The sequence below is a fragment of the Schistocerca nitens genome, chromosome 1 (genome assembly GCF_023898315.1).
Source record: "Schistocerca nitens isolate TAMUIC-IGC-003100 chromosome 1, iqSchNite1.1, whole genome shotgun sequence".
NCBI lineage: Eukaryota > Metazoa > Arthropoda > Insecta > Orthoptera > Acrididae > Schistocerca > Schistocerca nitens.
Genome location: NC_064614.1, coordinates 8,936,712 through 8,963,440, shown reverse-complemented (window position 1 = coordinate 8,963,440; position 26,729 = coordinate 8,936,712). Strand labels below are relative to the sequence as shown.

The 26,729-nt window shown below is 38.4% G+C and overlaps 1 protein-coding gene across 1 annotated transcript in view; it reads left to right on the top strand.

Annotated features, from left to right (window-relative positions):
- LOC126240282 (transformation/transcription domain-associated protein) overlaps positions 1–26,401 on the top strand; it is a 491,514-nt gene extending 465,113 nt beyond the window's left edge. The window contains exons 63-68 of the mRNA XM_049947913.1: positions 1,097–1,285; positions 3,801–3,944; positions 5,811–5,952; positions 7,723–7,919; positions 25,666–25,815; positions 26,252–26,401. Of these exons, the coding sequence (XP_049803870.1) occupies positions 1,097–1,285; positions 3,801–3,944; positions 5,811–5,952; positions 7,723–7,919; positions 25,666–25,815; positions 26,252–26,329 (900 nt within the window). The 3' untranslated portion in view covers positions 26,330–26,401. The remainder of the gene's footprint in view (positions 1–1,096; positions 1,286–3,800; positions 3,945–5,810; positions 5,953–7,722; positions 7,920–25,665; positions 25,816–26,251) is intronic.
- Positions 26,402–26,729: the final 328 nt, after the last annotated feature.

Below are 26,729 nucleotides of genomic sequence, written 5' to 3'. Positions count from 1 at the left end.
TACCGTTAATGACGGTGGGGCATTAAGCACAAAGCTACTTTGAAGAATTAAAATTATAATTAGAGGAAAATATGGCTCGCAGTTTCATGTATATTAAATGAGTTCTATCCATCTTATTCTGTTATTTTACTGAGGACCCTGTGAACTTTGTTCTTTGGGAACTTTTAACCTTAAATATTGGAATTAATTATTGTGCTTTTTTTTTATTAATAAAGAAATTCCAAATGTGTTTGTCAGTTACATTAGTCCTTGATTTGTTTCCTTGCAATTCACAATCCATCTTCGAGCAGTGTGCTCTTGGGAGGATGATGAACAAAGGCATGAAATTATGAAAACTCAGTAAAAGTACAGGAATATTGGAAAATGAGATGTAAAAACAATTGAAATTGAAATAGAAATATCAACCTGTTGAGTATGCTGTTAACTTGTCTCAAGCTTCATTGCGGAAATGCTTCTTACAGTGTGGTTCAGTCATTACCTGAATCATACCTACTGTGTCGTCCTAAATTAGCTAGCAGGAAAGCATGGAGAGAGGTCTTAGATATAAGTTTGTGAGTCAATCAATGAGATACACATAGGTAGTTCGTTTGACAAATTAGTGTCCCCAAAATTCAGGAAACAGGGTTGGAGCATATTTCTCGCAAGCAGTCTTAGACTAAAATTTTAATCTGCCACAGTCTTTCAATATTTTGCTTCTTACTAAGTGATCTTCCTTAATGTCACTGTTTGGGTACATTGTAAGCTAAATTTCTCATTTTCTTTCTTGCATGTAGACTGATACAGAATGTTTAGTTTCAAATAGCTGCTCAAAGTTCTTTTGTAAAAGAAAGTAAAAAAAAAATAGTTTGAACACACTAAAACTATGTATTAAAATAACTGTTCCATGAATTACAGCTTCAAATAATCATTTAATTAAGTTGTAAATCATGAAGACAGTCTTTAAAAACTAGTGTTAATAGCATTATGGTTTGGACCTTTACAGAATCCCATCTGGCTTGCTGTAGCGAGAGATATAATTACTTTTTTTTGTGTGTGGTGTGGGGGGGGGGTGATAACATTCAGGTTTTTGGTTTTATGAGAATTGTGCATGTTTCAGGAAACAGCTAGAAGATTTCTGCATTTCACAGTGCCTCGTGTTGTTGCTGTTGCTCCTCAAATGAGACTAGTTGAGGACAACCCTTCATCAATATCTCTACTGGATATCTTCAGGGAAAGCTGTGCGAAGAACAAGATTGACTTTTTAGACCCTGTTTCTAATTATTATGATCAGCTTAGCACAGTACAGGTATGTAGCTAGCCAGCTTTTAACACCTACAGCCTAGTTTATTAATTAATTCTTCTCGTCTCCGTAGTGTTGTAACTTCATACTTCTGTGTTACTGGTGCTCTTCCGCATTCACATCTGTGTCTAGTTTCACACTCTACAAACCACTGTACAGTCTATTGTGGAGGATACTTTGTGCCATATTAGCAAATTTCGGTCCTGTACCAGTAGCATATTGAGTGATGAGAAAATGTCTGCCTGTGCGCATCTGTAAAAGTTCTACTATCTCTTACCTTAGTCACATGAACCCTACATGAGGTATACTGTGAGAATTGTTAACAGATTTTCCTGAAATTTACCCACAATTCTCAAGAACAATATTGCTTTTCTTCCACAAATTCCCATTTACAGTCTATGAGCATCTGTTTCACTTTCACGTGGACTACACTAACTGGATACATGCCCAGCAGTGTGTCTGTGAATTTGTATGATGGTGCCTGCTGTCGTAAAGGACTCCAAATGCGGGAGCACTACTCTAACATTGGTCATACTAGTGGTTTGTAAGTCATTTCTTTTATAGATGCAGTGCACTTTCACAAAGAACCTTCCGATATACTTTAGTCTTTTATTCACCTTACATAATACATGTTAGTCTCATTTAAGATAGTGATTCTTAGTATTATATGATGTGACATGCTCCAAGTGTTTGTTCCCATAATCTTGCATTAGTCAGTAGTGGGTACTTTCTCTTTCTTATGCATATTACCTTACATTTATGCATGTTTAAAGAAGGTTACTACTCATTACCTAACAATAAATTTTCTGTAAGTGTTCCTTTATTTCCATATGATCATCTAATGATGATACTTAACCTGTAGAGAGCAGAGTTTTCAGCTAGTATTCTGATTATACTGCTGATCCCCAGTGGGCCTAGTGTTGTCATTATGTGGTACACTGTATTATGCTGCACTGGTCACAAGTTTGGGCAACTGTCACTGAATTTCTGGAAATTGCTTAAGAAGTGTAATGTACGCCAAATCTCCTGTTATCATTCATACTTCAGCACAGTCACTGTGATGGAGTTGACCTTGTCTGCATAGACTGGTTGTCTCACTGCTAGCAATATCTGTACCTCATATTACATGAGCTTCACTGCTTTTGGGAGTGCTTCAAACTATGGCATTTTGTTGTGAACGCTTTTGCGGTTAACTGCAAGGATTTTAATACTCTTGCTTTGAGGGGGTGGGGTGTCTTTTGGATCTTACACTTATACTTATGGGTCCCTGTAGCTATCAGTAAAAAAAGAAAAAAAAAAAGAAACACACATCTAACTTATTTAGGGGTGACCCTACAGTTCTGAGCACATGCGGCACAAGTCCAGAAAGTCAAAGCCTAGCTTCCTGCAGATCCTTCGAAGCATCTGGTTCACTCTCTATCAGCCACTGGAATGATCCAACGTGACCTCAAGAGCCCAGCCGACAGGCATCATTTGTTCCAATGTGCATCACAATCTGCAGTTGGTTACACCATATTCCCTCAGTAGCTACTGGAATAGCCTCTTCATTGTGTTGAATGAGACCCCAGGCATACACACTGAGTCTTCCCTATCCCTTGCTGTCCTCTCCCTATGGGATACCATTATTCGCCGTATGTTTGAACTGATGATGATTAATAGATTCCTACCCTTTTGTGTTTGCCTACTCTTGACCCAGAACAAAAGCAGATTCCCCCAAAATGGGTGAAGTGAGTCCTACTGGCTCAGTCTCAGTTCCATTGAAAGACAGCACCTCAAACTTGTTGTTTGAGGATGGCTACATCTATCGGCGACATGCCACTTGCAGTGAAGTGGACGAGTAATGACAGCTCCTGCACCTCTAGTAGAGGAGAATATTACTTGATGTACTTTTGGTACCACAGGTTCCTGACACTCTTCCAACAAATCAGTTCGCAGCAGTAGCCAGTCGCTTGACAGCTGCTTTTGAATGTCAGCCAACTCGTTCCATGTTCGAGAGGAATGTTCACTGTGGGGCTGCATTGTGGCTGGTGCAGTGTACTGGTATTACAGACACAGTATGATAATATGGTATTTACCTGTATCGTAACAGAAATTCATCTGCGGAGTAGCAAGAATTGTCAAGTAGAGATGATTTTAAATTGTTTCGAATAATTTCGTTACCTGTCAGCCCTTTCAAAATATAAGGTATGTGGGCAGATATCAGTATGCAGTATATGTTGCCCTTATTTATGCAAGAGTGCTTTTAAGTTGTAATTGGTGGGCAGACCATTTTTGTTTTTAGTTTTGTGTTTATGAAATCTGGACAGCACTTTTTGGATGATTTGGCTTAATTTACATTATCTAATTGAATCACAGCTAACTGGTCTATAATCTGTCAATTACTGTCTTTCATGTATTTAACAAGAGACAGCCACTGTACATGTGATGTATTGAGATAAGGCCCCCCTCCTCTTTGCATTTTTTGCTGTACCCATTTACTCTGATTTTTCCTGAAAATTAGTAAATGAAATTGTGTTTACAGGCTAGGGGATCTCAGCCCAGTGTCCAGGTCCTGCGGGAAATCCTCCAGGATACACAAAAGAGTATGGTGCCTCGAACCCTGTTGAGTGACTGGGCACTAAGGACCTTCACAACACCTACAGATTACTGGCAGTTCCGGAAAATGGTATGGGTTAAAGCCAACTTTCCCAGATTTTGGTTTGTTATGTATTTCTCAGTAATGGTTTGGTGGTTGCAGGTACATTGTGTCAAAGAAAAAAGTGACGTCATGTTCAGGCATATAAACACACCATTTTACTTGAAATCAGAAAATGCTTTTAAAAACATCAACCATGTAAAAATAATTTAATAGATGGAAAATCTACTCACCCAACGGCGGCAGAACAGGCACATAAAATACGGTTGTAACCGGCAAGCTTTCAGAGCAGGTGGCTTTTATGTGTATGTTCTGCTACCGCTTGGCAAGTAGATTTTTTATCTATCCAGTTAAATGATTTTGTCAATAGTTGATTGTTTTCATTGTTATATTCAACCATGTAAAATAGACATTATGTTCTGAAATTTGTCACTTGCATTTTTATACTTAACAAATAACATTAAAACTCGTTACCGTAGAACTGTAACCTCTTTTCCGTCAATGACAAATCAGGTGAAAAAGACAGGTACAAACGTTTGCTTTATTGCATGTTGTTCTATGAAGGCTTCTTTTATGAGAGAGAGCAAATGACAACAGTTGTGGCACACTGCTCTGCCTTCCTGGAAAAATCAGCTCTGTATTTCATGTTCATTTGACTCTGAGTGTAATTTATCTGTAATTTAGCCGTTCGAAACCCCCACACCAAACTCAATTTTTTTTGTTGGAAGAGAACTTTGCTGCACAGTATGAGAGGTTCCAGTGGACTAGTAGCGGTCTGGGTATTCGCATGACCATAAAGCTTTATCACACATGAAATACAATGTTGTCTAGAGTTCACCATTCACAATACATAATCCTCTGTTCTGTACTAACTGGGACATTCTGTATAATTAAATTGTAATCACATTTTTACTATAGTAAAATGTAGCCAAAATTTTCAAATCTTGGAACAGATGTGTACTTTCTGGCAGCATCCTTCTGAATTCTTTGAGGGCCACAAGAAAGTTTGAAACTTGAGATCATGAACCTGCAAAATATATCAAATTTACGTTAATGATTGTGTCTGGACAATGTTGTTTCGTGATTTAATCTCAATGGAATTATTTGTTGCTGAAACAATATGATCCATCTTTAACATGCTGAATGAGGTGACACACAGGTAAGACACTGAACTGGCATGACTCTGGATAGCAGGTCAAATTCCTGTCTGGCCATGTAGGTTTAGGTTCCTGTGGCTGCGTACTTAGAAAGGACGCTTACTTTGGAAAGGACACTCCAAATTTCCTTCTTCCTCCAAACTTGGGCTCGATTTCTAGTAGCCTCATTGTTGACAGAACATTAAACTCTGATCTTTGTTTCTTTAACGACTCGGTCTGTGAAGAATAGCTGTACAACTGAGTGTGATAATCGCTTTTCCTTGCTGAATTTGCTGCAACTGCTGATTTTCTCAAGGCAGCATACGCAGTATTACAAATATGTGTAGTATTTACCAGGGATATACCACTTAATGTGCCATGAGATTGTTATCCACAGATCATGAAAACCAGTTAACCATATCAGAAATATCATCTGACAAGAATTTAGTGTGTTGCATATTCTGAGGAAATGGGTAACTTACCCAATGACGACTGTTTTTGTGGTTCTAAAACTTACTGTAATCAATGAACTTTATTTATTTGGATTTCATATTCCATGACCACTGTTGTAGACTATTTCTATGTGAACAGCAGGGTTCAGACTTTTCCAAAAGGGTGGAGCAGGGAACTGCTATTAGAATTTCTCAAATTTGTTATGGCTATTATGATTATATGTATTGACAGAGCATTAATATAAGATATTCCACTGCCCTTTCAAGACCAGTTGTTAAAGAGCTGTGTAACTCTTGCACTGTTCCAGTTCACATTGCAGCTGTCACTGGCCTGCTTCTGTGAGTACGTGCTACATCTCACGAGGCTGAACCCTGACATGATGTACATCCATCAGAACTCCGGCCTGATGAACATTGCGTACTTTAAGTTCAACGTCGATGATATGACAGGTGAGGTGAGCTACTGGCCGCTGCTGCTTGTCAGAGACACAGTGACAGTCCCAAACACTAAGTAATTTTAAAAGCACTGATAAGAACAACAAGAACTTCAAAATGGCCTGCTTCTGTGAGTACGTGCTACATCTCACGAGGCTGAACCCTGACATGATGTACATCCATCAGAACTCCGGCCTGATGAACATTGCGTACTTTAAGTTCAACGTCGATGATATGACAGGTGAGGTGAGCTACTGGCCGCTGCTGCTTGTCAGAGACACAGTGACAGTCCCAAACACTAAGTAATTTTAAAAGCACTGATAAGAACAACAAGAACTTCAAAATGGTTAATGCATTTTAAAATTTTGAATCATTAATTTGTTGTACTAATTATTAGAGAACAGGATGTGGGGGTAACATTGAAGAGAAAGGAATTGTTATTCAGGATGTTGCTTAATAGGACTAGCAGAAAACTTGTGTTTGCTATGAACTGTTCATCCAAAACTGAGTGTGTTAACTAAAACCCAAGTAACTGGTAATAGAGTTGTGGACCCTTATTATGGTGTTAAAACACCCAGTTTTGAAATGTTACTATAGTCCAGAGGTCTTTTCTGTGCATATTGTGTGTGTGTGTGTGTGTGTGTGTGTGTAAGATTTTTAGCATAGTAAAATAGATTACATATTCAACATTGTTCTGAGAGGCTGCAGTTGTTACCAATGAAATGCGCAAATAACAACTAAAAACTAACTGTGTTGAGGCTACACTATGCCATCAATTCTGAGGGTCTTATGAACAAGAACTAACACTTGTTGCTGATTGTAATTTCCTCATCTGTCATCTTTAACGTAGAAACGTCATACCACTGTTTTAAAAGACAGTCCGGGGATTCGAAATTACTCTTTGAGACACACCTGTTGTGTTTGTCACATTGTTACTTCCTAGCTGCTATCCAACCAGTGATTTGCTATGTCACAGATCTAAGAAAGTCTTCATGCTGAGAAACTGTTTTGCATTGACTAAGATCAGAGTGGAGACACATTAAACACTGATGCTACTGGCTCTCCAGTTCATGAAAAATACCCCATTACAGCACCATATGTAGCTGGTTTCAATCCATGGAATGGCTCTTCCCCTCTCTTGCAATATTGCTGAGCAGTTGTACTTAAGTTTCCCAGACACATTTTCCCCAGATTATTTGAGATTCTTTTTGAGCATCTCTACCAGGATAAATATTCTGACAACAGAAATTCCACGGAAATAGAGGTGATGAAAACTGAGGGAGGTGGCATACTGGTGAGACATTAAAGAGGCATTCAAGGGGATGGCAGTTCAAATATGTGTCCGGACTTCCAGAATTAATATTTGTGTGGTTTCCCTGAATCACTTAAGATGAGTGCAGGAATGGTTCCTTTGAAAAGGACTTATCTGAGCTAGTGCTGTGATTGTAATCACATCAGTGATGGGATGTTAAACACTAATCTACCTTCTTCCTTCTACTTCAAAAAATGTAGGAAACGTTACATTCAGACATTGGTACCTTTGTGTGGCATGAACTGATGATTTGTCATTCTTGCATCAAATGTTTATTTCTTTACTTTGGATTAGTTTTTTTGAGTAACAATTTTCCGTACTATCTGTGAAACACTGAGAGCAAGAGAGAGACTCGCTGTTGGACTTACAACTGGACATTGCTTGTGACTTTCACAACTCTGCAAGCTGTATGATTATGTGCGTGAACCATATCTAAGATAGAAAATACAGAGATAATATTTTTTGCTCTGCAGGAGAACTCGATTCGAACAGGCCTGTTCCTTTCCGGCTGACACCCAACTTTGTAGAACTGCTGACGATGATTGGCATTAATGGACCCTTTACCGCAAGCATTATAGCGACAGCACGGTGTCTTGCACAACCGGCCTTCAAGTTACCCACCTACCTGAGGGCAATTCTTAGGGATGAAATGGCAGCAAGCTATAGGAAGGTAAGTCATGAGCAAGGCATTTATTCCTAAACATTACTGTTTTCTTCTTTTCCGCCTCAGCAGTATTGCTCACTAAACCACAAGCATCTCCTGTGTCAAACCTGTATTGACTCATAGTATTCAATTTGAAACACTTCTATTGCAGTATCATTGTGTTAGTTTCGTTTCCCACATTTATTTATTTACAGCTTTTTTAGCTTGACAGTATCTCGTACTTATAAATTTAATACAAGTAAAATGTTTTTGACACTTCACTTTCTTTTGCTCAAGTGCCTTTTCAGTGACACACATTCTGAGAAATATGTCTCAAATTATTCGAATAACAGTAACAACAATTAACACTCGATAAACATTCAAATTATCATAAAAATTACAATAATTAAATATCAAGACTGAGGAAGTATTTCCGAAAGCTGTAGCTGTATGAAGGTGCTTTATTGGCAATTACCAGTTTCACATCAGTATAGGTGCATCATGGTTATATTTCCATAATGCAGTTGGACAATTACCAGCCTCTTCATCAAAGAGTAGCTCTTGCAACCTACATTCTCAGTTATCTGCTGGATGTATTCCAATCTCGTGTCTTTCTCTACAGTTTTTGCCCTCTACAGCTCCCTCTAGTACCATGGAAGTTATTCCCTGATGTCTTAATAGCTGTCCTATCATCCTGTCTCTTCTCCTTGTCAGTGTTTTCCACATATTCCTTTCCTCTCCGATTCTACACAGAACCTCTTCATTCCATACCTTATCAGCCCACCTAATTTTTAGCATTTGTCTGTAGCGCGCCACATCTCAAATGCTTAGATTCTCCTCTGTTCCAGTTTTTGCAGAGTCCATGTTCCACTATCATACAGTGCTGTGCTTCATATGTACATTCTTAGAAATTTCTTCCTCAAGTTATCCTTGTTAAAAGTCCACCCAAAATGGTGGGTTGTCATAATAAAATTGAATACACCCAAAAGATGCTTGTAAAAATGTGCAAAATATGACTGCTGAATGAGCCAGTCCAGATAACACCACATAGGATATATTATAGGATCCGGTAGGCACCAACTAAATGAAACCGATGAAGTGAAACTTAAAATCCCACGTAATGTGCGTACTTTCACCGATCGCTAACAGGCCAATGCGGTGTAAGCAGCCAATGTATTACTAGCATCCACAGGCTGCTTACACCACTTCAGCCTGCTAGCAATACGGTGGAAATACACACATTACATGGGATTTTAAGTTTTGCTTCATTGTTTTATACGGTTGGTGTCTACTGGATCTTATAATATAACAGGTTGTCAAAAATAAATGAACCAGAAGCATAATTACAAAAACCAGTAAAAGTATGTTAGAAGCATTGACCCTGGCTGTTGAGACACTTATCCCACTGTGAACCAAGGCAGTGAATGGCTGTCTCATAAAATTCCCAGGGTTGCGATGTTAACCAGTGTCACACGTACAGCTGAACGTCATAGTCTTAGGTGAATCGTTTGCCCCTCAGAGACTTTTTAACGGGACCAAAAAAAATGGTGTAACCACGGGGAGAGAGGTCCAGACTGTAAGGAGGGTGCCTGAGAACCTCCCAACCTCCCATTTGAATTTCTGCAGGAGTGGCACGACTGTGTTGGCCGTATGAGACTTTGCATTGCCGTGGAGCAGAATGACCCCACGGGTGAGATTGCCTGGTCATTTTGATTTGATCACTTGGCGAAGGGTGGTCAAGGTTTGCGAGTAACATTGGGCATTCACTGTTGTCCCGCGCTGCAAGAAGTGAATCAGAAGGGGGTCGTCTTGGTCAAAGAAGAACGTCAGCATAGGGGCAAATGGTTCACCTCGGACAATGACGTCCAGCTGTACGTGCAGAACTGGTTAACATCGCAGCCCCAGGAATTTTATGTGACAGCCATTCACCACCTTGTGTCACAGTGGGACAAATGTCTCAACAGCCGGGGTCAATACTTCTAACGTACAGGTACTAGTTTCTGTAATTATGCCTCTGGCTCGTTTCTTTTTGAACACCCCTTATGTATCCCATGTGGTGTTATCCAGCCTGGCTCATTTGGCAATCATACTTCATACATTTTTAGAAGCATCTTTTTGGTGTAGTCAATTTTACTATGACAACCCACAATTGTGGTTTGGCTTTTAACGTGGATAACTTCCTGAAAACTGAGACTCCATAATTGTCAATCTTCATTGTGGAAAAATAACCATTATAAATCTGATGACAGGTCTGTGCTGATTTGAAACTGGTAGTTGTGAATAAAGTACCTTCATACAGCTATGTGGCTTTTGGAAACACCTCATCATTCTTGACTTGTAATTGTTGTAATTTTTGTTATGATTATTTGAATGATTATTAAGTGTTTATTGTTGTTGTTCATAATGTCTCTGAGCTGTGGTTGCCCTCCCGATAAAGTTTGTTGTAAGTTATTTGCTTTTGACATTTATATTAACTATAAAATTTTGCTTTTTGGCAACCAATATTATCTCTTCCAGGTTCATTACAGGTATTAACAACATTTACAGTTTAGCATTGTCAGCATTTCCTCCTTTCACTACCCTGAATACATAACTTATCATACTATGATAAGTTTTTCCGGAAGATAGAATATTCATCTTTCACAATATCCATTGTGATGACAAACTGCAAATGTGATTTAAATTGGCAGTTTATGTAGATTAATGCAACCAGGCCCTTTGTGAATTTAATGAGTATTATTATAATATTAACTAGTTTTTGAGCCATGACAGGATCACCATGCGGAGGTTTTACTGGAACATTGTTCTCTGGACAATGTGCAACTAGACATTAGCGTCATGGTACTGTTGAAAATAATGGAAATTTAGCCTAAGTTACCTAAATGTTTGCAAAGCAACAAGATTGTTCTATTTTTGGATACTTATATTGTGTTTGTCATGGATCCCATAAGGCAGTGCACTGTAGGTATCCTAAAATAAAATGACGTTTTCATTTCATAAAAATTTTGATTACTTATGCCTGAATTTCCATTATTTTCAGCAGCTGGCATCTAGCTGCACATGATCCAGAGAATGATGTACATGTGATGAGCCTGCAATGGCTTGAAAACTAGTTAATGGTACAATAAATCAGATCAGATTCTCAAGGTAACTGACCGTACATAACCCAGATAAACCAGCAAAGAACATTTGCCACTCCCGCCACACAAACTTTTTTTTTTTTTTTGGGGGGGGGGGGGGGTTGTGTGCGCAAGAAATCATCACTTGCTCTTCCAACATTTCAGCTGAGAACTTTCCAGCTATTGCAATTGTGACTTGAAGTCATGCTTAAGGTATGCGACCATTATGATTAATCAGACAAAACAAGTGACAGGCGGAATTATAGAATATATACCAGTTTACATAATAAGAAAGTTGTGTGAGCACTGACATATAGTGCACGAGATTTCACAGAGAAAACAGTCAAGTGCAATGACTGGATATGAAAACTAAAGTGAACATGACCAAATCATGCTACCGTATTTACTCGAATCTAAGCCGCACCTGAAAAATGAGACTCGAAATCAAGGAAAAATAATTTTCCCCAATCTAAGCCGCACCTGGAATTTGAGACTCGAAATTCAAGACGGGAGAAAAGTCTTAGACCGCACCTCCAAATCGAAACAAAGTTGTTCCATTGTAACATGAGACACAATTTAGGTCGAATGGATAAAGATACAGCTACAGTAGTTTGGTTCGAGTCGTAAGCTTAACAGCTAAGATTTACAAAGTAGCCATTGCTATGTATCAGGCGCTCCATCCGTATTTATACGGGTACCCTTCCTTTTTCACGTGCTTCGTCTGGTTTGAATCGATTACTTATTGTGCTTTGCTCTGATAAGTGCCGTTCGCTTTGTTATAGGTGTTTACATCACTCTAAGCTGAAACTGCATTATTGTACTGTGTCATGCATTGTTTGTCGCATTCTGATAATGAGTGTTTACGACCTGTAGCCGCTCGCGGCATGGCTCGCTTTTGTGCGCGCTACCACCGCTTACAATAAAAAAAAAGGAGAGGAATTGTCTCATAAGCTAAACAAAGGCAAGAGACTGCTATTTGTTTTTACTTACACTGCTGCTTTCTTTGATAATGATCAACAAGAACCAAATAATATACTGCATATGACAGATGATGTTCTGAACGAGAGTTTAGCGAAAATTTTTCTCCGTTTGAAGATCTTTGCAGACACCTCTTTAGTACATTACATTCTGCACAGAAATTAGTCATCTTAGATTTAAAAACCTAGTCAGTTGCCATGCTTCATTTCTGACTTTCACTATTCAGCATAAGAATAATACGAATATAAACATGACATGATATGTATATTCTTCCGTGTTTGCTGTTGTCTCACTCTAGTTTCGTAGTTTATTAGGCAGACAGGATTTAAATGAGATAGCAGCAAACACGAAAGAATACACGGCATTATGTTTACATTCTTCTACCTTTTCTTTTTAATTGATTTTCTGACGCAGAGGTTTTGTGCCAGTATTTATCTTTGTGCCTGCAAAGTATGTCTGTGTAGTGCTCATATATTAAACGGCAGAAGTTAGTTGTGGCGGCACCTACAAACATTTTTCAGAACTTCCGCTTACTTTGCACTAGATTCTAAGCCGCAGGCGGTTTTTTGGATTACAAAAACCGGAAAAAAAAGCGCGGCTTAGATTCGAGTAAATACGGTAAGCAGGGCGGAGTAATCTAAAAGCCCGCCAGATGTGTGTGTGTAAGGCCTTACTGTCTGAAATCTATATTTGTGACAGTCTTTTTGTTGTGCTCATCTGCGTCAGCATCTCCACTATATGGTGAGTAGCAACTTTCCTTTCCACAATATTGTTAATACATATGTATTTTAAATGGCATCAACAAATCACATCAGACTACGTGAGTCAACTTACAGTTAGTGATAAAAGTTAGTGATACAAGGAAGGGAAAGGGATATTTCACAAAAAAAAAATTATTTTTACACAAGTACAGGAATTCAAAATTAAAGTCATACAATAAAACCATAGGAATCAGTCATAAAACCATAAGAATGAAAAACCAAAATATATTTCACACAATAATTGAAACTGATAAAATCATATAGAGTTTCCGTGAAGTCCACGAGGTCATGAAATATTACATCAAAGTAGGACTATTACAAGAAATCAATTGAAGATCATGTTTAACATGTCCTGTTTGTGTCATGGCGTAACAGCTAGCTATGCTAAGTTTAAAAAAATATCGTGTAATGCACAGCAAATTAAGGTCAAGAGTCAAACGCGAATGGGTGAAAAGTGAAATTGGATCTGTATAGGGCTAAAGACTTGGCAAGCCCCGAGGATAGGTTTCTGCGCTGTCATGTACACTCCCTTCTCATTCCAGAGCAGTTTGCTAAATCTTGTGTGCTAGTGTGTGATTTTGTGTGGTGGAAACTTAATCTATTTTGTCGAGGAATACACAGATATTGAATTCTCTCATCCCACGAGGTGTCAGCTTGACTGCAACAAGTGTCCATCCAGTAAGTAAAGACAAGTTTGCAGATAGAGTGGTCAGTCTGACTAATGTTGAGTTTTATTTATTTATTTATTTATTTATTTTCTGTCCATATGACAAAAAGTTTTCGGACATTGTCAGGAAAATTTATCTTACATTACACATATACAGTAAAATATTTACATTCTTTCATAACATCGTATGGATCAGACACACGTCTGTACACACCATTTTTCAAAAGGGCACTACAAGTAGATTCCTCTATAGTGTAACACAATTTAGCTTATATTTATAATAGTACAGTACACATAATACAGTGTATAATTATATTCTTTCATACCACTGATAGATCGGAGACATTGTCTATATATACTGTTTTCCAAGATGGCACTACAACTTAGTCCTGTATAGAGCAACAACATTCCTCTATTAAATACTTCAGTCTACTCTTTAGCATATTTAGATTTGCTTTCTTGAGTTCACATGGTAGTGCATTGTAGAAAATTGATCCCATTCTATGTGGGCTGTGGTTCATTGTCTTTTTATTGGTCACAATTCTACAAAAATTTTCCCTTCCCTGTGTATCATATTTGTGTACATTACTGTTTGTCGTATTAAATTCAGGATTTTGTTTCACGAACATGACTGTCTGCAGTATATACATGGAGTACATCGTAAGAATTTTATATTTTCTAAAGATGTCTCTACAAGGCTCTCTCTTCTTTACCTTGGCTACCATTCTTACTGCCTTTTTTTGTTGTCTAAAAAGTCTATCTATATGAACGGCTGGTGCCCCACCCCATATCTCAATACCATACTGAAGGTGTGGATGAATCAACCCAAAATATATTTGCTTTAAAGTATCATGGTCCAAGAAGGCTGAGACCCGTTTCAGTAGATACAAATTTCTACTGATTTTCTTGCAAATATTGTCTACATGTTCTTTCCATGATAAGTTTTCATCAACAACGATGCCCAAAAATTTATGTGAATTTGCATATGCAAGACCCAATGGGGATGTAAATACAGTATCAGTTATGGCAGCATTATAACTGAGGATGAACTTCATAATTACTGTTTTGTCTTTATTTACAAGAAGCTTGTTTGTTGTAAGGATGTGGACATAGTATTGAAACTGATCTCGGTACTGTTAGCTGTGGACTGCATATCACTGCCACGGCTGATGAAGGATATATCATCGGCATAGCTTACAACCGTGCAATTTTGGGGTTCAAATAAATTATTTACATATACAAGGAACGGAAAAGGCCCTAGTATGCTTCCTTGAGGCATGCCACATTGAAGTGTCATGAAGGTTGATTTGGTTGTTAGGAGCTGCTCATTGTTTTTATAAGTTAGCTTTACACACAGTTTCCTGTCTTTCAAATAGGAGGTAAGTAATTTCAAGGCTAGTCCTCTCAACCTCTTCTAGCTTACACAGAAGAATGTTATGATTCACAGTATCAAAGGCTTTACTCATACCTAGGAAAGTGCCTATTACCTTGTCACTTTTGTCCAACTGATTTAATATTTCTTGTAGAAAAGATGCTACTGCTGTTGTAGTTGATCTCCCTTTTCTAAATCCATTTTGGATTGTTTAACAGATTGTGTTTGGTGAAATATGATTCAGCTTGATTTAGTATTACTCTCTCTAAAAATTTGCCTAGTTCTGAGGTTAATGATATTGGCCTGTTTCGCTAATCCATTCCTGCGTTCCTTTAGTAGTTTAGGTGAAATGTCATCCCAGCCACAAGACATTTTTGGTGGAAGTGCTGATATGATTGCTAGGATGTCCCTCTCAGTAATGCCATGGATATAAAAGGACTGGCTAGATTTTCCAAGACTAAAATTTTGTGGCTTGACATGAATTTCATTTGTACCGACTGTACTGAACTTCTGTATAAATTTCTCACACACTTCTTTTGGGTCATTTATTTCTTCACCATTTACACCGAGCGAGGTGGCGCAGTGGTTAGACACTGGACTCGCATTCGGGAGGACGACGGTTCAGTCCCGCGTCCGGCCATCCTGATTTAGGTTTTCCGTGATTTCCCTAAATCGCTCCAGGCAAATGCCGGGATGGTTCCTTTGAAAGGGCACGGCCTACTTCCTTCCCCATCCTTCCCTAATCTGATGAGACCGATGACCTCACTGTCTGGTCTCCTTCCCCAAACAACCCATCACCAACCCTCTTCACCATTTTCTTTTAATGTTACGTTACTGTGTTCACAGGAATTCTGATTCCTACTTTCTTTATGTATTATTTTCCAGCCAGTTTTACTGATACAGCTAGAGTTCCTTATTTCAGAGGTATATTTCTGTGTTTTTAGGTTACTCAAGGACACTATGTTTTTCTGATCAGTTTATATTTTGTTGAGAAATATTGTAGTTTAGTACCTCTAAAAAGTAAATAGCAATCTTTCATTTTCTTCCTCAGTTCAGTAATTTCAGACAGGAGATTCTCGGCTTTATGGTTTACAGCTTTATTTACTTTTTTAACTAAGGACAGATTCCATTTAAAGTGTTACCGAATAACTTATAGAAATATTCCAATTTTTCATTCACTTCAGTTGCATTGTACACTGGTTCCCATTTTTCATTCCCTAGTGCCATCTTAAGTTTAGAATAATTAAATTTTCTTTTATACAGGGTGGTCCATTGATAGTGACCGGGCCAAATATCTCACGAAATAAGCATCAAACGAAAAAATTGCAAAGAACGAAACTCATTTAGCTTGAGCTGGGAAACCAGATGGCGCTATGGTTGACCCGCTAGATGGCACTGCCATAGGTCAAACGCATATCAACTGCAGTTTTTTAAGTAGGAACCCCCATTTTTTATTACATATTCGTGTAGTACGTAAAGAAATATGAATGTTTTAGTTGGACCACTTTTTTTCACTTTGTGATAAATGGCGCTGTAATAGTCACAAACGTATAACTATGTGATATCGCGTAACACTCCGCCAGTGTGAACGGTATTGCATTCGTGATACATTACTCGTGTTAAAGTGGACCATTTACCAAATGCGGCAAAGGTCGATATCGTGTTGTTGTATGGCTAATGTGATCAAAATGCCCAACGGGCGTGTGCTATGTATGCTGCTCGGTATCTTGGACGACATCATCCAAGTGTCCAGACCGTTCGCCGGATAGTTACGTTATTTAAGGAAACAGGAAGTGTTCAGCCACATGTGAAACGTCAACCATGACCTGCAACAAATGATGATCCCCAAGTAGGTGTTTTAGCCTATGTTGCGGCTAATCTGCACATCAGTAGCAGACAAATTGCGCGAGAATCGGGAATCGAAAACGTCTGTGTTGAGAATGCTACATCGACATCTATTGCATCCATACCATATTTCTATGCACCCGGAATTGCATGGTGACAACTTTGAACGCCGTGTACAGTTCTGCCACTGGGCACAAGAGAGATTACGGGACGATGACAGATTTTTTGCACGCATTCTATTTAGTGCCGAAGCGTCATTCACCAACAGCGGTAACGTAAACCGGCATAATATGCGCTATTGGGCAACGGAAAATCCACGATGGCTGCAACAAGTGGAACATAGTCCACCTTGGCGGGTTAATGTATGGTGCGGCATTAGGGGAGGAAGGATAATTGGCCCCCATTTTATCGATGGCAATCTAAATGGTGCAGTGTATGTTGATTTCCTACGTAATGTTCTACTGATGTTACTACAAGATTTTTTTCACCACATGACAGAATGTCAATGTACTTCCAACATGATGGATGTCCGGCACATAGCTCGCATACGGTTGAAGCGGTATTGAATAGCATATTTCATGATTGGTGGATTGGTCGTCGAAGCACGTTCACTGGATCTGACGTCCCCGGATTTCTTTCTGTGGGGAAAGTTGTAGGATATTTGCTATCGTGATCCACCAACAATGCCTGACAACATGCGTCAGCCCATTATCAATGCATGTGCAAACCTTGCAGAAGACGAACTACTCGCTGTTGAGAGGAATGTTGTTACACATATTGCCGAATGCATTGAGGTTGACGGACATCATTTTGAGCATTTATTGCATTAATGTGGTATTTACAGGTAATCACACTGTAACAGCATGCATTCTCAGAAATAAGTTCACAAAGGTATATGTATCACATTGGAACAATCGAAATAAAATGTTCAAACATACTTACGTTCTGCATTTTAATTTAAAAAACCTACCTGTTACCAACTGTTCGTCTAAAATTGTGAGCCATATGTTTGTGGCTATTACAGCGCCATCTATCACAAAGCGAAAAATGTGGTCCAACTAAAACATTCATATTTCTTTGCGTACTACACGAATATGTAATAAAAAAAAATGGGGGTTCCTGTTTTAAAAAAAACACACAGTTGATATCCGTTTGACCTATGGCAGCACCATCTAGCAGGCCAACCATAGCGCCATCTGGTTTTCCCCTTCAAGCTAGACAAGTTTCGTTCTTTGTAGTTTTTTCGTTTGACGCTCATTTCGTGAGATATTTGGCTCGGTCACAATCAATGGACCACCCTGTATGTAACTGTGTCGCTTTCAGTTACATCTATGTTCCCTACATCAATTTCCATAGTAAGGGCTCTGTGATCACAAATGTAGTTTTCTAAGGTGTTTACATTTACTTTCTCTTTTCCTACATTTGTGATAACATCGTCAATACATGTCTTTGTATTTGCAGTGACTCTTGTAGGTTCTGAGTTAATTTGTTTAAAGTTATATCACTGTAATACATCCATATAGTGCAAATAATTAACACTATTATTTAATGAGTATGTTGATGTCTCCAACAAGCAACAAGTGTTTTCTATACACTGCTGTCCCCTCCAGCAGGTCCTCTAGGCAATTTAGAAACTCTTCTGTGTTACTTCCAGGTGACCTATACAGTGCTGCTATAATAAGGTTGTTGTTTCCATACTTTAGGTTCACTGCTGCAACCTCAAATACCATTCCAGTACTCAGATCATCTATCCATTTCACTTTTTCACATTTTACATAATTTCTACTATAAATGCCTACCCCACCCCACCACTTTTGTGTCTCTTTCTGCAGTACAAGTTTGCGATGTCATTGGCACCAGCTAAACACACTACATATTCATTCTCTTCTTTATTGTTTCCCTGCGGGTCGACATCAGTTACAGATTTCGTACTTGCACGTGGTTTCACTATTCCTATTGCTTGGATATCTTTGTAATTGTCCTGTAAAACACTCGTCAAATTTCTGCTGTGGCTGTCTGTTGATAAGAGAACGTTGTACCTTTTTTTTTTTTTTCGACAGTTTGACGATTGTATTTTTTACCTTGTTTTTCCTCCACTGCTTAGTTTACGAAATTAATTTTCTCCACATTTCACACTTTCACATTTATCACTATTGGTTTCTGGTAAGAGCTGAGGCACAGGTAGGGCAAATCTGTTTTGTGAGATTTTTTTTTTTTTTCTGTGAAGATTACATTTTGTAACGTTTTCCATAGACACACTCGAATTTACCTCATATTTCGATCCAGTCACTTGACTACAGTTTTCTGAATAAAGGATGTTAAAATTGTTTTCACACTGAAACTTGGTTTACTCACTGTAGGTGACATTTTCTCGCCTTGTGCTTTACATTTGCCATTCACTGTCTTCCATTCCATCGACTTATAGTTGCTAACTTTTGGCAGCACACCCATGTTTTGTTTCAACCTAAGCTCCATGTTTTCATGCTTTAGGCTGTCATTTTCTCCTCTTAATCCTATGATTACTTATTGTAAACATGAAATACACTCACTATACATTTTAAGTTCATCTTTGCACTTCACACAAGCGATTTTTTAACTACATAACTGTAATCTAATTTAGCAGTAACAACATTTACATCTATACTTGCTGCCGTCTTGAACTCTGAACTGATAAGAGCCTTCCATGTCATCATGTGAGGTTTTGAGTTTCATTTTGCCTCCGAAAGTTGATGATAGGTTGATACAGAGGATGATTGTGGAAGCAAAAAATGGCTGTGAGCAGACAAGAATTTCTAAGTTCCCACAAGCTGACATTGCTTGTGCTGTCTTAAGGCATGTCAAACGAAGTGTTCCTTACATAACCCCTTTCCAAATTTTTGTTTATAGACTGAATGTCAAATTGTGTGAAAATATTTTAGTCACGAAGCCTGACCAGGGGAGCTCTGTAGTTTTGATTACTGATGAAGATTAAATTTCTAAGACCTCAGTATTTTTTTTATGAAAATGGTATAGTGGAATTCAAGAAGCAGCCTCTCTTATCCTTTTGTCAAGATTTTAAAAATAATATATCAATGAATCAAATCTTTTGTCAGGTTTTTGTAAAACAGTCTTTAACGTCATGAATTCCACAATGTGTAAATTGCAGGATAAGGTTAAGCTTCATAAAACGGATTTTCTGATCCGGCCCCTTTGGGGAATGGGTGTTTGTGTTGTCCTCATCATTTCATCATCATCCGTGACAGTGGTTAGATTGGAATGTGAAAAAATTGGATTGTGTGAAAGTTTGGACTTCGTATGGGCACTAATGATTGCACAGTTGAGTGCCCCACAAAACTCATTATCATCATCATCATCATCATCATCTGATCAGGCCCATTGTTCCATCTATTCAGAGACCTAATTGCTAAGTCGGTAGTTCCAGCAACACACAACTTAAAGAAACCTTTACATTCCTTCAGACCAAAAGTGTAAAAAAATAGCTTTGAATTAGTCAGGTTTGCTAAATGACGTTGGAGTCCAGGATTGAGCAGTACTAGCTTCCCTAAATATTAAGAACCTTTATATTAACATTCCCATTTCAGAAACTTTGGAAATCATCATAAAGAATTTTTTTGAATTTTGGCAAAATAAGTCTAGATGAGACCAGTGAACTTGTTGAAATCATGCTTATCCTTGTCCACTCCAGGCAGGATATTTGCATTCCGGCTTAAGATGCTGGAGTTGGTGGTCATGTATGCATGAGGGTGTGCTTGCTTCTGTGTGTGAATGTTGTGTGTTTCTCTTTTGCTGATGGAGGCTCTGGCAGAAAGCTATATGTAAGTGTCTCTGCAATTTAATGTGTCTTCTTCACAGTAAGTAGCAATCTTTCTTTTGCTATCCTTGTCTTTTAATTACTTTACATTTTGTAGTTGCATTTATCATCAAAGTGATGGTCTCGCCATGGGATGTAGCCTTTTTTGGATCCTGTCCGATATTTTTGTGAATTATCTTGAAAATAGATTCTTTAACACTTATCCTGATCTAAAAAGAAACTTATTGTGTACCATAGATATGTGGATGATATATTTGTCCTTTTCGAGGGCAGTAGGGCCAATGTATTGATTCAGTTGCACAAGTTTTCAACACAATGAAGGGAACATACAGTTCGTGGTGGAACACAAAGTTGATGGTAGTGAGAATTTTCTTGATCTTCCCATTGTCAGGTTAGGCTCTAAGTTGATTACGGTATCTTTCGCAAGTTGATTGCATCTGATGGCATTATTGCGTCAAGCTCCTGTCACCCTGTAGCACATAAGCATTCATTCTGTTCATCTATGTTTCACAGGCTTGCTAGATTAGGTCTAGATGATGATGTGGACAATAAAGAGATTAGTATCGTAACACATGGACAATGGTTTTTCTGTAAAGAGTATACTGAGTGTGGGCATCAGGATACTTACCAAAGTGCAACGCCGGTATTTATATCTGAAGACAGGTTGCAGCATGTATTTTTATCCTATTTGGTCCCTGGTGCAGTAAAAGAGTGTAAGATATTAGAAAGGCAAAGGTACAAGTAGGTTTCTGCACACAGAAAAAGCTTGTTCTTGTTTTTACAACACAATCTTAGTAATGGAGGTAACAAATTTAATAATTCAGGGGCTTATAAAATTGTGTGCGGTTCCTGTGACAGGATCTATGTCGGTCAGACATGGAGGGACTTCATAACAATGTTTGGAGAACACACATGCAGAAGTAATAATAGTGGACTAGGCTGCCATTTAAAAACGAAGGACCATGTTTTACCCTTGATGAACGAAGGTTTAAAAATTTTCCACGTCAAGCCTAAGGGTAGGGATGTTGATATCTTCGATTAACTCAAAGTGTGTATGCCCCACAAAACAGATCCTAGCCCTGTAATCAACGAGCAGAATTGGTTTTTAGCATCCTTCATGTTGTTACTCATTTAGGAACTGCTGCTTTTATGACTCTTGTTCATCATGCTTATTTCTATATGAATGGATACTGGTTTTTGGGGTGCCTATGTATAACTGATGACTGGGTATTACAGTCCTGAGCACAACATGCTCCTCCCGTGACAGTTTTTGGTGTTTTTGAATAAAGATTTGGTTGGTTTTCTCATAATATTTAATTGCTGTCCACGTAATTTGTGTTCACACTGATTCTATATGAAAGGATGTCACACTGAGATTACTATTTGCCAGTGTACTTTTATCAGTTTTGATTATTGTGTGAAATATATTTTGGGTTTTCATTCTTAAAAATGAGAACTGCATTTGTGCTGTCCGGAATGCAGTATGCTGTTGTGTAGCAGCTTTTGGCAGCTTTTTAATGAAGGGGTTTATAATTGATTCCTATTGTATTTTTATCTGACTCTAATATTGAATTCCTGTTCTTGTGTAAAAATAAAATTTTTGCAAAATATTCTCTTTCGTCCATACCTTGTATCACATGACTCTAGGTTGAATCATGTAGTCTGTGTAAGCTACTGATATGATTTGTTTTGCCATTTAATATGTATGTATTTTAATGTACTAAATGGGTACATTCCGGCAGTGTGGCACTGAGACCCTGTGTACTGTGATTTTTGATGATATACATTGTTACACAAAGCTAACTGGAGCCTTTTTGTTACTTCCTGTAATTGTTCTTGTTTTTGACTTTGTTTTGAGCACCAAGTTCATCACTCCATCTGGCGGGCTTTTAGTTTACTTCGCTCTGCTTAGCATGATTTGTTCGTGTTCACTTTAGTTTTCATGTTCACTTGACTGTTTTCTCTGTGAAATCTCGTACATTATATGTCAGTGCTCATGCAATTTTCTAATAACATAAAATGGCACATACTCCACAAATCTGTCTGTCACTTGTTTTGTCTTAGTGTGTTGGTCATGAAGTATTTTTGTGCTCATGGTGTTTGTATTTTTTATCAGATTGTCTCATGATGGACCACACCCGAAACACGCAATAAAGAGTATTAGATTCAGTACAAAATTTTTTTGGAACACCCGAGATCTGTTGTTAGCGACCAGTCAGCATTGTACATGTTTACTGAATTTCCAGCTGTTGTCAACGTGAGTTAGAGATGGACCTCAGTGGCTTGTTTTTCCATTGAAATGTTGAAGCTACATAACTAGTATGACGTTTGAGAAGAGCGGGAATGTGTATTTACTGTAGGACCACCTACGCAGATTAAAACTCACAGGTATCCAGCTGCCTCCATCTTTTGTAGACTGTGAGCCCTCTTAAAATTTTGGTTTACAGGTTTGATTCTAGGAAGACCCTGAATGAGCTGGCGCACACCATGAGGTTGTATACAGGAGAAATGGACACCTACATCAGACTCGAAACACCAGACCGACCAACCCCAGGAGAGGAAAGATGCTATAAAGATATATGGCAACTCTTCATGCATGACAATTTTTTATTTTTTTACTCACATATATATATATATATATATATATATATATATATATATATCATTACCGGTATTTTGAAGAAACATCAAGTGAAGGTCTACCATCCACCAGTCAAGATACGTAGCAACTGTCAAGTTGGCTGTTGAACCATGATTATGACAGCTACACTATGTTTCGCACCTGAATTAACACACCTGTGGTACATGTCTTACAAACCATGCAGTTAGGTTTTCAAAGGAAATTTTACTCCAAATTAATAGAATGTTTTCTACCAATAAATGTTCAAGTAGTTTGGTTCATGCCATAACATGTTGCCCAAAACAGCTGAGAGTCACAGTGATTAGAGAGTGCCAGCATTCATCAAATTGTAAAATTCCATCTACAGTGTCACACAGCAAAAGTCCGAAGGGATCACCTGCAGTTCTTGGCACATTCCTGTCGTGTAAATACTTTCTGACAACATTATAATGTTGTAACAGCATTTTTATTTTCAGCCTGATTGTGTATCACAGTAAACCAACATATCGTCTAGAACATTAATGTAGGGCTACAGCTTCAATGCAAAAGGTTAGAAACAAATTTGGTTTTGATATTCTGAAACACTTTGTGATATTCTGAAACACTAAATATGCAGCGAGATCTAAGTGCTATAGCTTGTGTGCAACTCAGTTACATTCCTGTAGTGTGGTACTGAAGCACTGTGTATGTATCTCGAGGAGGTATTTCATGGACAAGAACGTCATTACAGGTTGTAAGATTTGTGGTTTTTATTTGTTTATATTGCTATGGAGGTGGCAAGATGACCTCCATTCTCCACAACCACACTTTGCATTTAAAACATGCGCCAACTCTCCTGGAGGGGATGATTACAAAGTAAAGATCTGTTTTCACTCCTGGTTATACAGGGTGAATAGTATTTAAACCAACAAACTCTGGGAGGTTGTAGAGGACATCAAAACAAATATTTTTCCCTGATGTCATTTATTCCTATGAGGAGTATTTAAACTGGTAGAGGAAGATTTCTCTGGTGGCAAATTAATTAAACCAGCTAACACTTTTTCATTTTTTTATGACCAAGAGACAACACATTAACACAACCCAATTACAATTACAGTAGATTTTCAAAAATGCCTCCATTGACACGTAAACAAAGGTTACACTGTTGGATTATGTTCTGTCTGACACGGGCAAAAACCCCAGGAGCATCCTGAATTGTTCCTGCTGCTGCTGCTGCTGCTGCTGCTGCTACTATCCGGGCAACCAGATCCTCTTCAGATGCAACAGGAGTTGTGTAAACAAGGTTGTGCATCTCTCCCAACCCAAAAAAAAAGTCCAGAGGGGACATATCTGGCAATCGAGCTGGCCATGGTACAGGACCACCTCTGCCAATCCACGTTTCTGGGAACTGTCGGTCCAGGAATCGGCGCACATTATGACTGAAATGTGCCGGCGCCCTGTCATGTTGGAACCACATGCTTTGCTTTGTCTTGTAGGGAGCGGGGACGTCTTCTAGCAATTCTGGCAATGCTCTGGCGAGAAAATTGTAATAGTGCCTGCCATTTAATGGCGTGGGTAGCAGATATGGCCCAATTAAACAGTCCCCAACAACACCGAGCCACACATTAATGAAGAACCGCACTTGCCGAGTGCTAGTAAATGTGGCATGTGGGTTATCCTCGCTCCAAACGTGCGAATTGTGCGTGTTGAAGACTCCATCGTGCCCGAATGTTGCTTCATCGGTAAACAACACAGAGGATGGAAATGTAGGATGCATTTCACACTGTTGCAGGTGCCACTGTGAAAACTGTGTTCTGGGTGGATAGTCAACTGGTTCCAGGTTGTTGAAATGGACGTAACAATTGCTATCGAAGGACTGTTCTTACATTCGTCTGATTCATCCCCATGTTACGTGCAATTGCGCGAGTGCTGATTGAAGGATCCCACTCCACATGCTGCAAGAGCGCTTCCTCAAATTGCAGTGTTCTTACCATGCGACAACGCCCTGTCCAGGTAATCTGCTAAATGCCCTGGTCTCACGCAGACGTTGGTACACAGTAGCAAAGGTCGTATGATGAGGGATATGGTGATTAAGATATTGTTGTTCATAAACCCGCTGTGCAGTTCGTCCATTGTGGTGCGCTACGTAGTACGCACCAATCATATCAGTGTACTCACTCCAGATGTATCACTCCATTAGTAAGCAGAGACAATGCACTACTACACTGATGGACAGCAGTTGCCTACAACTGAAAAGCGTAATATGCCCACTAACACCTGAAGATTGTAACACGGCCTCTAAAAATTGAAGAGCGTAATATGGTCTCCACCGGTTTAAATAATCATCATAGGAAAAAATGACATTAGGTAAAAATATTTGTTTTGATGTCCCCTACAACCTCCCAGAGTTTGTAGGTTTTAAATACTTATCAACCTGTAGACATTGCAAAAATAAAACTTTGAGATTAATTTTAAACTATTTACTAGATGCATAAAACAACTACTTTTTGTTAGTTGGCTTAGCATAATAATATCCCAAAAAGAGTTAAGGGCTTAATAATTTCAGATCATGAAATTTACTATGCTAACATACATTGTTTGCTTTACTTGCTGTGTTGCAGAAACAAGACGATACCAAACAAGAAATTTTACCAAACTCTGTACCTGAGGAAGTGAAGGGTGATACATTGATCGTCATGGTGAATCGTGCTGTCGCAGCAATTATGTCGAGGGTTAATTGCCTTGCTAACTTCGATGGTATAGAAAGCAAGGTATGACGAGTCATTAGAACATTATTTTAAATGGACACATTTAGCCATCTACTTTGTTTCTAGATTTATTTATTTATTCACGAAAAAAAAAAGACATTATATGTGTCATCATTATAAACTGTTGCCCCTGATTTCTTATTTATGACTCTGAAGTAAACAGTAGCCTCATGTGTCCCATTTTACTGTCATTCATACACAACAAAGTCTATTTTTTTGCATCACCTTTTGAGCTTCACCATCATGATTGCAACCACATATTCCTGGTAAACACTCATTCAACAAGTGCAGTTTTTTTTTTATCAAACTTTGTAAATGTTTTTATTAAATTTCTTAACTTCTTTATTGAAACACTAATTCATTATTGAAATCATATATTATAGCAGCTTTTGTTAATTTTAGTGAAAAAATTTACAATTTTGTCTTAATTTTGTTTCAGGCAAGTAGCTTGGTCAATACTGCGATGGACTACAATAACCTTTGTCGTACAGACCCTGCATGGCATCCATGGCTTTAATGTAATATGTGTGTGACGAGAGATTAGTTTTTGTAAAACTGTAATTTTTTGTAATAAATTATTTGTAATAGATTTGGTGGTTTAGAAATTAATTGTCCTCCAAGGTCCCGTGTGTATGTTGTAAGAAAACTGCATAGACCTTGCACTTGGTAGTACTGCTTGATGCTGTAACCCTTTTTTTTGTGGGGGGGGGGGGGGGGAGGCAGTGGAAAGCGTATCAATTTGATGCCTCATTGTAATGTATACCAGTAACAGATTTATTTGCAAGTGCTACATGGACAAGAGTTTAAACTTCAGGGAAAGAACTTTTAGGCAGACACAGAGGACATTGATTAAATGTTGTAAGCAGCATGTATGATCATATCTCTAATTTTTAGACTTAGTATACACATTTTAAGAT